A 13676-nucleotide genomic window follows, 5' to 3' on the forward strand; every position below is an offset into this window, starting at 1 on the left:
TCACCCTCGAGAACTATCTCGTGGTGACCATCGGAGGGCATAGACTTGTTAGACTGGACAGTGATGTCCTCGAAACACACCTCCAGAAGCCTATATACGGTTGGGGCGCCGGCTCGGCGGCATATACACTTTCTGCGGGGGGGAATTGTGTGTGCCTATCCCACAGCACAAGCTTACGCACAAGGATCATACGCATTTTTGCTGCTTGGGATACTTTCTAACATCTGTTGGACTTTCGGGCCAGTAGCAACCATTGGAACCGGCACCCCAGACTGGAGTTGTGCCGCAATTCAATCACCGATCGAAACCTCGAGCATGTACCTGCACTGAATCGGGCTTTCGCAAATCACCGTCCAAGGTCATTGGGTATAGCTGCCAGAAACTCACTGTTGCTAAACCTCCAGCCGATGTGGATTGAAAGACCATTATTATGAGAAACGTTTCCTTGTCGCATGCCATGCTCGAACACTCGAAGATGGAAGATTGTCTGAAGCACTGCTTGATATAACGAGATAGACGGTATGGCCTGTCATGGGCTGGTTAGTGATATCGCAAATCAACAATCACCTCACCCAACCTCCTCCCCCTTAGCTTTTTGGCATCTTAGGACACGCCAGGCATAGGCGGCGTATTGCCTGTTACATATGCCTTAGCAACCCTACAACTTACCGGTTTCATCGATTTCTTTAGGAAGTGGTCATACCGAGTATTCCTCGAAATGTTCAGGAGCTGGCAATGATTTGTCCAAACTACTCAGGTCCTATCTTTGTCAACTCTGCCGTTCAATCATCTACACCTGCCACCGCCTGTCATGCTGAGTACACTGACTACCGAACCACCTTTCATGTGTGATGAGTCTTTCAAATCACACACACACACACACATCTGGTCATGACACGGATCACGGCTCAGCTTCGTGGTTTCGTCGTGGTTCTCAGTGTACAATGCCCATCGGGGACACTTAATTTACACAAGACACCACAATTTTGTGATATTCATAATTGCCTCCAAATGAGGAGCCTCACAAGTCCCTGTGGCATTTCGTGGTTGGTCCTATTGAATGGTTTCTCCGGTCGTGACCGAGTGAGTCACCAGGACCGTCGCCAGGACCGTCACCGGGATAAGAGGCAGAACCACCAAAAGACACCAGAGGCTGAATGCTGAGAAGTGACCAGGCGTTTGCGTACTGTGGTGCAACAATGTTCTGCCCTCATATGAATATCAAAGAACTCGATGGTTGTAACGTATTTCCCACTTTGGTGCTCTGCGAGAGCCAGCAATGCCAGGAGATTCTCACGTCAGTTCCAGGTGTCATTCATATATTTCAGGGTAGAACGAACAGATTGTCAGCCTTGCAGTCATTCCATAAGTAGTGATATCCTGAGAGCACGACTTATTTATCATGAACCATAGAGATGTTCTCTTCGTCTGCTGTGCAACGACGTCGGGCATGATACTCGTCCCCAGCCTTGACTTTCGGGAGGTGCAGTTGCGGCTCCGCGGGTTAGGGTTTGACGAAAGTTCTCATGATGTCACCCACTCGACGTACCGAAACGCACGCTGGTTCTGGGGCTGCCCAACGTAGAGGAGAGAGGTGGGAATTGAGTTGGCTCTTCATCTTTTCTAAGAGCACCCAGGCATCCGAGGGACCGAAGTAAGTCCAATTTTTCGCCTCATATTCGATTGACTCATCCGCCCTGAACTTGACGCCATGGCGCTCATCGAGAACTGGTATCCTCCCTCGAAGGAGAACTACGACCTGGTCCTGTTCATCTGGCAGTTCTTCCCATTGGTAAACACCGACCCCCAATCACCCCTTCCCCGGCTTTTTGACTCAGCTGACAGGTTCCAGGGCGCGTCACTGCAATGGGCCATCTCGTGGTACGGCATGGGTAAGACGTCGACCAACAGCGCGCTCAACCTGCCGGGACGCATAGCCTGGATGACCATGGAGTGCCCGGGCTTCATGACCCTGCTGTACATCATGAACACGCTCCCCGCCCAGCACGGCATCACGGACCTGCCGTGGCAGAACCAGGTCCTCGCGGCCCTCTTCGTCATGCACTACATCTACCGCGCCATCATCTTCCCCTGGATCCAGCCCTCCATGTCGCCCATCCACCCGCTGGTCTGGGCCTTCGCCGTCGTCTTCCAGCTCCTCAACGCCACCTGCATCGGCGGCTGGCTGGCCGCCTACGGGCCCGTCACCAAGGCGGGCTGGGACGCGCAGCTCGCGCCATTCTCCACGCTGCAATTCGTCGTGGGCATCGCCGTCTTCTACGTCGGCCTGTCGGCCAACTACTTCCACGACGACGAGCTGCGTGAGATCCGACGCCGCGAGCAGCGCCGCCAGGAGCGCCTGGCCAGGGAGCAGGGCGTCGCGGTGGGCAGCGTCGACAAGCACTACAGCATCCCGCAGGCCGGCCTGTTCAAGATCATGCTGTTCCCCCACTACTTCGTCGAGTGGGTCGAGTGGACGGGCTTCTACATCGCCTGCGGCCTCAGCTGCGTGCCTGCCCGCATGTTCGTCATCAACGAGATAGCGGCTATGCTTCCGCGGGCGGTCAATGGGAAGAAGTGGTACGTTGAGAAGTTCGGGGAGGAGAAGATTCGGGACAAGTGGGCTGTGATCCCCGGGATTTGGTGAGCGTGAGACTACAGCGCTTGCAACAAGGAAACACCCAGCAGTGCCAATGCTGTGTGTTGCTCTTCGAGACAACTCTTCGAGCCATGACGGCTATAAGGCCCTCTGTAAGAGAGGATCTTGACGCTTCGTGGCTACCTAGGATCCCATGGTCCTGTCGGCTCGATCATCAGAAGCAGGCAGATGCGCTCCCGGCATGTTATCAGCGTGGTTTCTGATTCAATGCTGTGTGACGTGCACCACGATTCAGTCTGTCTCTGATCCCAAACTTTTGTCTTACTTTATGTAAACCGAGGCGGCGCCGCAGTAATAACCTTGTCAAGCATGCTTCACAGAAGAATTTCATCTGCCGGATCAGTACTTACATAGACTACAATAGACCAGAGGAAAAAGAACACCATACATGGAACGTCGACATGGCGCCTGGATCTGTGCTCAGAACTATTTGAATAACTGGTAGTCACGTACAGAAAGCCTAATACTGTCAGTATAACAGAACGGCGGGTGGGCATGGGCGCCACAGCCACCGCTTCAACATTTATACCTCTACCAAATGGTGGTTAGCATAGACTAGTATAACCCTCCTGGAATTTTGAGCAAGACATTTTGTTCTGCCCGTCGCACATAGCCAAAAGCAGTCATGCTCACCGCACCTAAAACAAGGTTCCACAATCGAGGTTCCACAGCCAACTGGCTTGAGGGATCACCAGATCAGCGAGGTTTTAAGGATCCAATACGCTCATCTACCTGATAATCTCCTCTGTGAAGCAACACCATGGCCAAAGCTTGCGCTTGTGCACGTGGATAGGTCTGGTGAGACATGAGATCTTTCTTCTTCGCCGGAGGACAACGCCACATCTTAACGTTACCGTGCGCCGGCCTAAGCAGCCTCGCGCATCGTCCAAAAGGTTGACAACGTGCACTTTCTGGACTACACAGTGTCAGAACAAAGTCTGGCACGAAACCCGCTTCTTGGTAAAATGGCTTCGCTGTGTTTTCACACCGCCTAATTCGATGAGAGCCAACACTCGAGCGGTCGGGCGACCACATGGCCGAGCTTAGAGCCGCGAGGAGCACACGGCTTTAGCTCACACCGTACATGGATGAGCCGTGAAGCTTGTGCGAGATATGTTGGTAGGTCAGACTCAGTTGGGTCCTGCGGCGGTCCTTTTGTGCCCGAAAGACCAGCTCGGAGGTGTGGTTGAAGTGACACGACACGACTTGAAGGTGGCACCGCTCGGGAATCGACGCGCATTACATGAATGTGCAATCACCTGAGCTACAAGGACGACACCCGCGGATGTCTTTTCTGAGACAAGCGAACCATGTGTGTTCCACTCCTGCGTGGCTAGACCGCAGCAGTTGGAGCTTCGAGCGCTGCATATGTCACACGTGCAGCTCTACTGTGTACAGTGGACATCAAGCAGCACGCATATGCGAATGAATCTGATAAACGCAACCAGTGGTGAGATTTCAATGCATATACAGTTCTTTGTCTAATTTGCCCGGTGAATAGGTGAATTACCTCCAACTCCGGGTTGTGGGTTGAACCAAGAGACATGGTGACGGGGCAGCGCAGGCTTCGCGGTAAAGAGATTACATGTAGCAGTCTTAATGTCTTGGATCTTCGTTATCCACGGCGGCAGACGAGTTGAATGGGTCCGGCGAGGTTCTACATCAGATCGTGAGCAACTTTGAGCCATGGCCCCAGTTTCCAGACAAATGATAGGGAGACATCGCACTCACTCTGCCAAATTCGTCTGCAACTGTATGCGCTGGAATTAATCCGGTGCTTTTTGTGGGTTCCGCGGTTGAGAGACAAGGCTCAAGGACAGTCGTATGCATACATGTAAGCTCTAGTTTTGTGCCCAACTGGTGACTTTGTACCAACAACGGAAAGAGTCCAAATGTGCAGGTGTACTTGCGTAGCTATCACAGTTCCCGTTCAAATTACCGGAGTAGACATTAATAAGCAAAGCTTGGCGTTATGGATTTCGTTGAAATTTGGGAACCGTTTTGCAGCTACCGTGTCTTGATTTGGCTTACATATTTGAGCCTGAATTGTCTTATTTTCGAGAGTGATAATGACGACAACAACTATGTCAGCTCACATATACGCATATTGGCATCCAATTCCCCTTCTTATTCATAACCTATTGGTATTGTAAGAACATATAGTTATGTGCCGCACTGGTTGCTACTCTTTCCCTTACCCAGTGCCGCGTCGCTGACTATCTGAATACCTACATCATGATATTAATGAACGGATACATTTAACAGCTGATCAGTTCCGAACAATTCCTGTAGGTTTACAAGGCAGTTGAACCTCAGCATGTAGGTCTCAGATATGTACTGGTGATACCCAGATGCTTACAAACACTAACAACAGCTTATAGTCATCAAATCCGGCGTGAGTAACTCATCATTGACACGGAGTCCCTGTTGGATCCAGAACATCAAGAGTTAGCCTTTTCATGCATGTATATATGCTTGTCCCGCGTGTTCATTCTCATCGTAGATTTTCTTGTAGTCGATCTTGTGCTTTGGTATGTACTTGTCGATTCTAAAGCAAGCAAGTATTTGTGCATATCCTCAAATTGGCCGGCCCACGTCTAATTAGTCTTGCGTTTCCTGTATGTACGTGTGTAGAACCAGGGTGGTAAACCTGGGTCTCGACAAACACTTTTATTTTTCACTATGTGACCTTGCGTGATCCAATTACATTATGAACAAGTCCACCATTGATGGCGATAGGAGCGTAAACATGAACCCTGACTGATTCAGGTTTAAGGGCGCAACATGACGGCACGCATAATCGCATACCAGTATCATGTACACTATTTTGTCTATTACAGCCTGGAAAGGCTCATGCTTGAGGCCTTGGAGCCGCTTGAAGCTCCGAGGAAAGTGGAAGTACTCAATAGAGCACTTCGATCACCACGGCGGCGATGACGAGTGTCTTCATAATCCAGTCTAGTCGACAGGTCCATGAGCCCGGTAAACTTCAAAGTGACATGACTTGTCCCGCAAAAGACTTTCCTGAAGTCTTTCATGTCCCGAGTATCAGGTACTACAGCTATTTGCAGTACAGCTCTTCCTACTACAAACCATGAGATTGAACAGGCTAGCACAGCCACTCTCACCACCCAATTGCAGTAGAGAATTCCTAATTTGGTGCGAGCGTCGCTGCCCTCAAGATTAACTATGACACGACTCTCTGCATCTTACAATCAAACAAAGTCAATCAGCCCTTACCCGCCGGACAGACCGCCCTAATCTTCAAGAATAGAAACACACGGCAAATCCAGGGGCTCTAATTAGGACCGTCCGGTCATTGCCAAGGCCAAAAGTTTCCCAGCCCCTTGGGCACCGAGGCCCTCGAACCCCCCTCAGGCCGACACCACCAGGGCGCCTTAGTATGCTACTAGTATGTCATCCGATCGCTAGGTGACGGATTGCAACGCCAGCGTCCGCGCCAACGGCCGCGTGGCTTGGTCGCCCGCCCACCTCCCACCCCATGCCTGATTCAGGCCTGTTCTCCTGAAGATCTCCCTCTGCACGGCGGCGGGCGTTCGCCTGCGCCAGCAGACAGCCGCTAATGCAGTCAGTCTACTGTACAGTGCGCTGGAAAGAGTTCGTCGCAGTTAGTGCAGCATTCTGCCTACAGAGGTCACATCGGGTGCTGCATTCAAGTGGATTTGTGGCATCTCTTCATTTTTAGCCTGGAGTAGTCTATTTGGACGTCGTGTGCTTGCCCAAGCCAGCGGCTGGCTCAACCCGGAAATCGAGGAGCAGATTGTGGAATCATCATCGTCGTAAAATCATCGCCATGGAGATCTTCTCTATGAACGCCTCGTGTGTGTGTGCTCGTGTGCTTGTGGTATTGCAAATTGCAGGAAAGCATGAAACCTGAAAGCCTAGGCACTAGGCCAAACTGTCTGCGAGCTAGGCATCAGCTCGGCACCCCGAAATTATCGTCGTGAATCCATTCATGCAAATGACGGTCTTGAATATTAGTTTTTAGTTGTTTTGTGGGTATGAGGCTGCCAGGAGGTCATGATGTCGACGCCGGTCACGGCGTCTTCATGCTCGACAGGCTGGTCTTCTGCCTTGCGATCTTGATCTCAGCCGCCTTCTCCGGGTTCTTGGTGGGATCGTTGAGCGGGTCGCCGTCTGCGCCAGGGTTGACCATCTAAAAAGGACATCTTCGTCAGCATCACAGATCTCGTATCGTGATTGGAGAGTGGATTATCTTACCTCGTACTCAAGCGCCTTGATGAAACGGTAAAACAACCACGCGATCAGCGCTCCGAGGAATGGGCCGAGCCAGTAGATCCAATGCTCAGTATCGAAAGTGGCTGTGACCACACATGGGCCAAAACTGCGCGCAGGGTTCAGAGAGCCACCGGTAAACTGCACACCGACCATCTCAGCAATGAAGAGAGCCATGCCAATGCCGATGGGTGCCATGAAAGTAGCCCTGTGCTTCTCCGCCGCAAGCATGTAGATGGTAAAGACAAGCTCGGCCGTGAGGAGCGCCTCAATGAAGATGCCTTGCGCGATGTTGGCCCCGCCGCCCAAGGTGGTTCGCACGTTGAAGTTCTCGGGAAACAGGAATCGCACGAGGACCGAGGCCATGATTCCACCCAGGATCTGCGAGATGAACAGAGCGATGGCGCGGAAGACCGAGATGGCACGGATGAGCATCAGGGCGAGCGTCACGGCCGGGTTGAACAGGCCACCGCTGATGCGGAAGAAGATCTAAAGCGCTGTCAGAGTTCTGAACATGTTGTCAAGGCCGAAAGGTAAGTACTTACCCAGACGTTTACCATGAGAGAGAAGCCGAAGGAGAGCGCAATGTACAGCAGCACGTTGACATTGAAACCGGTCGATCCACCAGTCGTTGTGTTGGAGTCTGACGAGTTGCTTGAGCCGTTGGCATTCGATGCAATGTTGGCGACCTCGGTGCCAGCGAAGGCAAAGAAGAGGAACATGGTCGTGCCAACAAATTCTCCCAGGCTGGCAACGAAGTGGTTCTTGAAGTCCGAGTTCATCCACTGAAGCCAGGGGAGACGAAGTACCTCGGCCTTCTGCTCCTTCGTGAGGGCGTTCCACTGGATTCGCGGGCTGTCGTCAGTGGAGAACGTCTGGCGATTGTTATATCCTCCCGGGTAGCCCGGGCCGTAGCCTTGCTCCTCGTCGAAGGTGTAGAACCGCTTTGGGGGCTGCATGGGCGAGAAAGGGTCATGGTAAGATCTTGACTCCTCCACCCACTGCTTCGTGCCGGGGCTCTGCTGGTTGTTGAGGAAGGCCCTTGGCGGCTTCCCACGGTTCATGTACCGGCGGTCTTGGTAATCTGGATGTCGGATCTCCTCCCTCCAGGCGCGGTCAGAGCCGTAGTGAGGGTCGCTCTCATACATCTCGTCCTGAAAGCGAGGGCGGTTGGACCTCGAGGACATCATGCGCGGCATGTCTTGACCATAAGTCTGAGGATCTGAATCGTAGCTCTTGGGTTGGCCTCTTCGAATGCGTGTCCGAGAAGCCCGAGACGAGAGCTGACGAGGGACTGGTGGTACGGGAGGAGTGGAGTCATCTGAAAGCTCATCCTGTTCCTCCACGGCGGTGTTGGGTGATAAGCTGTCCTCAAGGCGGTCTTCGTCGACATGCTTCTCTGTTGTCTCCATCACATCGTTGTGTCGATCTTCTGAAGACTGCTGCCCGTGCATATGGGCCGCATCATCGTATGCAACCCTAATGGGGATGGAGTGTTCGTTTGCCATGGCTGGTCCTACTGAGGGTGAGATCACCCGCAGAGAGTGGGCGAGTGGATGGTAAGGTGGTGGCAAAGGCCTGTCGCCCAGCTGGAGAAATGGGAACGAATTACTGGTGAGGGCTCTGGCGGTTGATGAAACTGTGCAGTTGGAAGAGTGCTTCTACTGGTCTTCGAGAAAGAGAATAAGGGTTACACGCATACATATATCCCGGGGGTGTGCTTCTGGATCTGGCTGTGGTTCCGCATCGAATACTCCGGCCGAGCCAGGCAACTACTTCCTGGTTTCCTGGTTTCTTGGATGGCCACCCACCGCTGCCGTCGAGGGTGAACCTGACTAGGTTGCTGCGTCGTACAACACGCCGATGATGGCACCCAGCCGCTGAGAGACAAGGAGAGGCCCTCGAGGCGGCCCGGTGGGAGGGCACAAGGGTCGGGCCCAGGCAGGTGGCCTGGGCTGATGCGTTCCAGGAGGGGCGGCCGATTGACAGCAGGAGGAGGCGGAGGAGGAGTTGCGCAAACTCAATCGACGGCATGATCCAGGTTCCGGCGCCGTACGGTGTGTCAGAGGCACATTGCGAGGGTCAGTCGGATGGCAGTCGGGAAGGGCCTGCGGGACCGGTGGACGTGACGTCAAGTCCCAAGAGATATTCAGGGTTCGTGGGGAGAGTATGATGGCGTGAAACTAGACATCCAGGAGTTGGTTTTCATGCAATCCCAAAATGGCTGGTGTTGGTTGTGTTCTGATAATCCGAATTTTATGCACCCCAAGCCAGGGTCACCGTTGCTTCCCGTTGTCACCCTCCCGGCACACCCTCGCAGCCTCGAGACCGGATGAGGGCGAAGACACTGGCCTTCGTCACAATCTCACAGGCAACGAAGAATTGGGAGCCGTTTCCTAATGAACCATTGACTAGAATTCAAATCAGACGAAAACAAGCCTCTGCCACGAAGCCCGTGCCGTGTGCACTTGATCACAGGCGGTTAGAGACACCTCGTGTGAGCAAATATCTTTATTTGCCCCATGAAATGGTGTCTTTTTGGGCCTTGGACAGCATCAGAGTTCCATTAGCTGGCAGCACTCGATGCAGATCCAGGCATGCTGACATGTGGAATTGCTGTTTGGCGAGTAGGGACTCAGCTGTGTCTTGGCCCCGGACTGTCATAATTCACCGTCGAGATTTTCTCCCACGGCACATGAGCGGCCAGGAGGCTGGAACTTGTCCACTCCCGCAAACTCGCGCTGCATGTCCGGACCGCAGGCATCTCTCTCAGTCTGACACTGTCTGACTGGAACCGGCCTCCCTCTTTTCGAAAATCAAAGGTATCTTCCCAAGGTGACTGAGTCTCCAGAAATAACCGCCTGCCCTAAACCCAATTCCATCCAGATGTGGATTCTTCTTGACAGAGATCACGAGGGTCCAGCCTCGGAGGCTGTCTCAGGCCCAATTCAGCCGCGTGAGGCGCTTCGCGAAAAGCACCTTAATATCGGCGATATGTAATACCCACTCCGTCGCGGCTACGCATCGCATGATGTGGAGAGACGGCCAGCCACTGCACCATCTCCACGCAGGCCTGCCCCAGCTTGAGCGATCCTTGGCTCAGCAGAGTAGCCAGATCCAGAACGCATTGTCCAGCCTCTGCACCCGCCCTTGACTTGTTGGCATGACCTGTGAGGAGGTGACATCTTCGGTGAACATCCGCTCATGAACCCTTCGCGAACGCTGCGACATCAACTCGGCAGCGGCGGGGCAGTTCATGAACCAGACGAGGAGTTCGTCCTGGACTCACCGCCACCTGATCGAAATCAGCGCAACGTGAACATCGAAAGGCATGCTGTCCTGATGCTTGCCAGCCGTCGGGCCGCAATGCAGGTAAGCGGATGTCTACCAACGAGTTGAACGAGTCGGTGTCCATTCTGCGCAGATCGATGTCAGATCGGGAGACCATAATCCTGAAGGTCTTGCAGAGGAAAGCCAGACCCCAAAGCAGTGGGCCGGCACGCATTCCATAGAATCTGTCGTCGATGATACCGGCATCGGCAGCACTGAAAATTCCCGGCCGTCATGGGCTGGCTCAAAATTTTCCGAGAAGATCGCACTCTTAGCAAGTGCTCAACCTCCTCCTCGGATAAGCCAACATCGAAGCCTCAACCTTGCCCAGCTCCCTACTCAGATAACGGTGGCTGGACGAGATATGACGCATGCGCAGACTGGTCCAGCTATGTTCCTTTGTCAGCTTGGCCTTAAATGTTCTGTCGCCAACTCACAGGCCGCGCACTGAATAAGGTGTGGCCACGAGGAAGCGGCTGAGTGCTAGCTGGGCTGTCCAGACGATGTCATCGCCCGCCTCGAGGGCCAGAATAAGCCTCGACCAACGGTTCGGTATTTTGCTTAGGATGGTACCAGCCGCGCAGGGCTGGCACTTTAAGTTTGCCCCATCACTTGGCTGTCGGGACAGTCTGGCTTTCGACCTCGTCGGCAGTTGCCACATATCTTTCCTAGCCACCGCCCCGTTCCTTCGCGAACACAGGCCACCCAGACCACGCTTGTGGCCACCAACGAGTGGTATGACGCCGTCAGAAGCTGTTTGCACAGCTTCTAGCGCCATCTAGACTGACGAGGCAGACGAGACCTCGTGTCGACACGGAAGCCGGCTGGGCTAGAACAACGCCAGGCCGAAGACGATAATGCATGAACGACCGTGAGATGGCTCGCAATCTGACAGCGGCAGTGCGTCCTGGGCTCGCACGGATAGTAGATCGGATGATGGTGGGTTTCTTGCTTGCTGCACTGACGCCCAAAAGACATGCACCCTCATGAGTCGGTCAGATGGGCCCGAGGATCCCGTGAGCTTGTCGCTGATGTACATTTGCAGGCTCGGGAGGTTTTCTGTTGCAGCAGACGTCTGGAGGTGTCTTATGACGATCATTATGCTTGGCGGCTGGCGCTTAGTTCCCCCATCGAGCTGGGCCGGTGGCGATCTGCGCCGCTCCACGGCCGGTGCGACCTTGTGTGCCGAGCCACTCAGGCGGCACTGCCAGTCCTTGCAGTTCAGGCCAGTGCAACGAGCGATACAACAGCATTATTACAGGCACATGTTGATCGGTACGACAACGCTTGCGCAGTAGCCAGGAGAGCGTTGTGTTTCCGGAGCAGAACGGCGTTCGTCCGGTCACACTGCATGGCGACCTAGGGTCGGTGACAGAGCAACGGGTGAACGGTCGAGTCCAAGGTGTAAGGTGCAGATCTGGACTGGACAATCTTCAGATGTCGCTGCAACGGCGTCAGCCCTCGGTCCTCGATGGAGAGGGCACGAGCAGGCAGGGCGGGAGTGACGAGGCTCCTCACCCCCTCAATCAGGATCCAGCCGGGCCAGGCCAGGCGGCTGGGTTGGGGTTAGGTTTCCGATGACGTGGGGGAGGCAGGCTGATGCGGTGGGCAAGGAGGGGTGGTTGAGTTGATACAGAGTTTAGGGGACCCTCGTCCCCGCGCGACACAAGAACCAAGAAAACCTTGGCTGTGGTCGGGATCCACCCGCCACAACCCCTGTCAACCTCCCCGCGGCGCAGTCTTCAGCCTCATCTGGACCTCGTGCCTTCCCGCTCAAAGGGCTCTCATTGGACCACATCGCACGCAACCTGCCACCCTTCAAATGTCATCTCACGACTCGGATCCACGCAGCACAGGTACGCAGCTCCGAATCTCATCAAACCCCTCATTCACACGGCTGAGGGCTGCCAGCCTTGGAACACATCGTCTTCCACGAAATAAGGTTCAGTCTAGGCCAGGCCGGAGGCTGACATGCGCGCTTCTCTCTTCCAAGAGATCGGAGCATCGACCAGAGGGTTCAACCCCTAAGAGTGATGCGCTTCCCTTCGCTCGTACCATCCTAGCAAGAATTCCCGAGGCGATCGAGTAGAGATGCTCTACTTCGAGGCCCACAAGCCGGCACAACACTCGCCCGAGAAGGCTGGTCTTCAGATGGGGGGCATTGATCAGTCATATGACTCAAGCACTTCACACAATGACATTGTAGACATGCTTTCTTGCGTTGCAGACCAAGGTGCGAGAGGTACATACTGTACCAAGTCGGACACACCGCTCTCGGCTGAGTGCGCTTCGCCCGGGGGCTCGGCCGGGCACCCTGGAGACCAGCGAGGATCCTGAAGCATGATAAATGAGGTTGTTTGCTGAAACAACATTTCAGGGGGGACTTCATGTGATGGAATAGATAGAAATTGTGTGATACAACTGGACTTCAAATGAATAATGCACCTTGGCTGTGACTGGCAATACTCCAGCCAGGAGTGTATTGGATGGTCATTTATCCTTCACGGAGACGGGGTTTCGAGGGTCTAGCCTAATCTATAGAAGATCAGGCCGCAAGTTATATTGAACTATAGTTGTGAGGTTTCCTGTGGGAAGTGGTTGACCACGCAAGCACTTCAGACTGTACGACTGGGAGGACAGTTAATACATGCCTGAGGCGTGTAGTTGATATTGACATGTAACATTCTATTACGATTTCCTCACACCCTATTCTTGAGCTTGTATACTCATTAGTCAGCAGTCGTTCTTCCAAGAAAACAAGGATGTAATTAAGCCACAGCGGTCATGGAACACATCCTGCATGTAAAGTAAGAGGTCTGTATTCAACAGAATCCTGGCGGTGCGTGATCTCCAGCTGCGAAGGTTTACACTGATATATGTGCGCAGCTAATTACTGTACAGTGACTGAAGTGATTGCATTTCCCTAATGCAGCTCAAAGGATGATATTGTGAACTCCAAATTATCATGCTGTATGCGCATTATGACTTTGCTGCATATTGAAAAATATGGCTTCCTCAGGTATCTTTGTATTTGGCTTCTTCCATGGCCATGATTGTGCGACGTGTTTGACGATGCTGCGGAATCTCACTGGTCAGGCAGATCACAGGAGAAAGAATTGTTAAGGTCGAATATTGCTATGCAGACTTTGTTTACCTGAAGTCATACCTCGTCTTGGCCATGAAAGATCAAATGAAGCATAACCTTCACCGAGTATCGCCAAGTGAAGCTTTAGGTGGCCTTAATATGAGATTGAATTAAATATACTAGAAGGGAACGCCACAGCCGAATAGCATTATTATTCAAAGACGCTTTGCATGATCCCAAATGGCCGCATCTATACTCGTATAACTGAGCAACTTCCGAGAGAAAGAGGGACTGGCGAGGAAGAGCAGTAGTAACCAAACGCCGATGGGTAGGTGAAGCTGCCTG

At 53.2% G+C, this 13676-nt stretch overlaps 2 protein-coding genes across 2 annotated transcripts; one reads left to right on the top strand and one right to left on the bottom strand.

Annotated features, from left to right (window-relative positions):
• Nucleotides 1-1711: 1711 nt before the first annotated feature.
• INS49_011646 (uncharacterized protein) lies at nucleotides 1712-2647 on the top strand (the record flags this gene model as incomplete). Its single annotated transcript, XM_043172359.1, has 2 exons — nucleotides 1712-1792; nucleotides 1853-2647. The coding sequence occupies 2 exons, from the start codon at nucleotides 1712-1714 to the stop codon at nucleotides 2645-2647; spliced, it is 876 nt and encodes a 291-aa protein (XP_043024104.1).
• Nucleotides 2648-6716: 4069 nt separating this feature from the next.
• INS49_011647 (uncharacterized protein) lies at nucleotides 6717-8424 on the bottom strand (the record flags this gene model as incomplete). The annotated part of the gene is made up of 3 exons (XM_043172360.1): nucleotides 6717-6836; nucleotides 6902-7405; nucleotides 7462-8424. The coding sequence occupies 3 exons, from the start codon at nucleotides 8422-8424 to the stop codon at nucleotides 6717-6719; spliced, it is 1587 nt and encodes a 528-aa protein (XP_043024105.1).
• Nucleotides 8425-13676: the final 5252 nt, after the last annotated feature.

This window comes from Diaporthe citri (genome assembly GCF_014595645.1).
Source record: "Diaporthe citri strain NFHF-8-4 chromosome Unknown scaffold_5, whole genome shotgun sequence".
NCBI lineage: Eukaryota > Fungi > Ascomycota > Sordariomycetes > Diaporthales > Diaporthaceae > Diaporthe > Diaporthe citri.